The 2459-nt window shown below is 35.1% G+C and overlaps 1 protein-coding gene across 2 annotated transcripts in view; it reads left to right on the top strand.

The window, feature by feature from the left end:
- Positions 1–620: 620 nt before the first annotated feature.
- Positions 621–2459, top strand: part of LOC107567115 (FH2 domain-containing protein 1) — a 25817-nt gene continuing 23978 nt past the window's right edge. For both annotated transcript variants that reach the window (XM_016252735.1, XM_016252734.1), the window contains exons 1-3: positions 621–1106; positions 2023–2084; positions 2173–2275. In XM_016252735.1, the coding sequence (XP_016108221.1) occupies positions 759–1106; positions 2023–2084; positions 2173–2275 (513 nt within the window). In that variant the 5' untranslated portion in view covers positions 621–758. The remainder of the gene's footprint in view (positions 1107–2022; positions 2085–2172; positions 2276–2459) is intronic.

Here is a 2459-nt window from a genome sequence, read left to right as displayed (position 1 = left end):
CGAGCATTCTATGCGTTATAGAAAACAATGAAATTATGATGAATTTGGCATTCGTTCGGTCCAGAGAGAGTCTCTGTGAGTTTTTATCACATTTATGAACAAATGTTCTTCCAGTAGCATTAATAGAGCATTCTTTCAAACGTCTCTGGTATTTAGTAATGCTTTCAAATCATTAGCACAAAAACGTGTATTTACACATCATTCATTTTTGTTCCTGAAATGTTGTAGTTGGATGTTTAAGTAACTTTTTGGAATGTTACAATTTGTTTCAGAACATTCAAAAGTAACGTTCCCATAACGTTTGCAAAATAATCAAATGGAATGTTCCCTTGACAATAGATACATTTTATGAATGTTTAGAGAACATTCCGAAATAACACATTTTTACCTTGATAGGAGCATATTTGTGTTATGTTTGGGATTGTGTCTGCGCTGAAGTGTGTGAATGAAAGCGTTTAATGACACCTGAGCGTTTGCACATGGGATATTCTTCTCGTTTCTGAAAGAACATAGATTCTACATCCCTGAACTGAAGGTGTTTAAGCAGCCAAATTCTGGATCGACCAGTGGAATGAGTCTGTTTGATGCATTTAGAAGATACTCTTATGCATTGTATTCATTTAGAAAAAGAAGTTTGAGTTGTGTTTTGTTTTTCTCGTGTTACAAAAGCTTCTGTTTGTTGTTTGAGCTCATTGGATCTTCATGTTGGTGTTCAAGCTGTCAATCATCTTCTGACCCCGCCCACATCCCCTTCTACTATGAGCAGCAGTTTTGAGAAAGAGGGCGGGGTTGTTGCATGGCCTCCCTCATTATATGACCACACCCCTCAAAGCATCCCCCCTCTGGCTCCTCCCCTTCCCCCTCCCCTTCCTGTGAGAAACCCTGAGGAGAGGAAGAGGAGGGTGAGGAGCTTCTTCTGGAAACCGATTCCTGAAGATCGTGTCAAGCAGCAGAACAGGCCGAACCTGTGGAGCAGCAGAGATCCATTCCACATCGACATCAGAGCCATCGAGGAGCTGTTCGGACACGAGGACACACCCTCGTTCACAACAACCTGCTGCACGATTGGACGAAGACACACTTCTGTGAAAGATCTCAGGCCGCAGGTGAGATCTACTGAGATCAGAGGAGGTTTGATGCAGAGTTAACTCAAACTCAAACCATTAACAGCAATTCCACTCAAATTAACATGAACAGAACATATAAAAAACTCATTCAAAATATTATTTAAAAAGCTATATTTAGACATTAAATAAAAAACTGACAAAACACACAACAAAATGACAAAAATGTTAAATTAAAAAGAAAAAGAAAAAATTATTCAAAATATTAGTAAAAACTGTATAGATATAAAAACCCAACAGCTAATACAATTACAAAAACGAGAATTTAAAAAATGTAAATAAATAAAGATTCAAAACATTAATAACTGCATGTACTGTATAATAATACATGTAAATGTTGATAAAAAAATTAAAAACGGACAAAAACACTAAAATTAAAATTAATTAAAAAAATCAATAATAATCATGAAAATGACAAAAACACAACAAACTGCTGAAACTTCACCTAAAAGTAAAATGTATATAAATGTATATTAAAAATATATATATAACTCACTCAATATATATATATATCTATATCTATGTAGACATTAAAAAACTAATAAGCTGACAAAAACACAAAAAATCACTAAAACGATCTAAAATGAAATCGAACAATCAAAATATTAATAAAAACAATGTAAATATTTATTTAAAAAAAAAAACTACTACAACTAACAAAAACTAATACAAATGACAAAAGCACAACAAAACTACTAAATCTTCAAAATGAAAATGGAAAATATACTGTATAGACAGAAAACATGAAAATAAAATCTAATTCAAAACGTATCACAGTATATACTATATTAATGAGAGTAAAGCAACACTGGTTTGATGATGTTAGTGATGAGATTTATATTACAACATACAGCATTTATAAGTGTGTGTGTGTGTGTGTGTGTGTGCTTCTCCTTAGATCACCATCCTGGACTCCAAGAGAAGCTTGAATATCTGCATTTTTCTGAAACACTTCAAAAAGTAAGACTGTATCGTGTGTGTATGTGTGTGTGTGTGTGTGTGTGTGTGTGTGTGTTCGTCTGCTCTCATTGATTCTCTGTATGTCCAGGTCCAGTGAGAGTCTTCTGGATGATATTCTTCATGGAAACACAGGCGTCTTCAGCGTGGAGTCTCTCAGAGAGCTGCTGAAGCTCCTGCCGGAGGACGAGGAGGTAAAGACTCCACTGACCCTTAAAGGAGACATATTATGCCCCTTTTTACAATATGTAATATAAGTCTCTGGTGTCCCCAGAATGTGTCTGTGAAGTTTCAGCTCAAAATACTCCACAGATCATTTATTATTTAATTTTGAAAATGCCTGTTTTGAGTGGAAGCAGAAACACGCTGTTTTTCGGG

The sequence above is a fragment of the Sinocyclocheilus grahami genome, unplaced genomic scaffold, assembly GCF_001515645.1.
Source record: "Sinocyclocheilus grahami isolate Dianchi unplaced genomic scaffold, SAMN03320097.WGS_v1.1 scaffold1129.1, whole genome shotgun sequence".
Classification (NCBI taxonomy): Eukaryota; Metazoa; Chordata; class Actinopteri; order Cypriniformes; family Cyprinidae; genus Sinocyclocheilus; species Sinocyclocheilus grahami.
The sequence above is the reverse complement of the archived record's forward strand: the minus strand, read 5'-3'. Positions and strand labels throughout refer to the sequence as shown.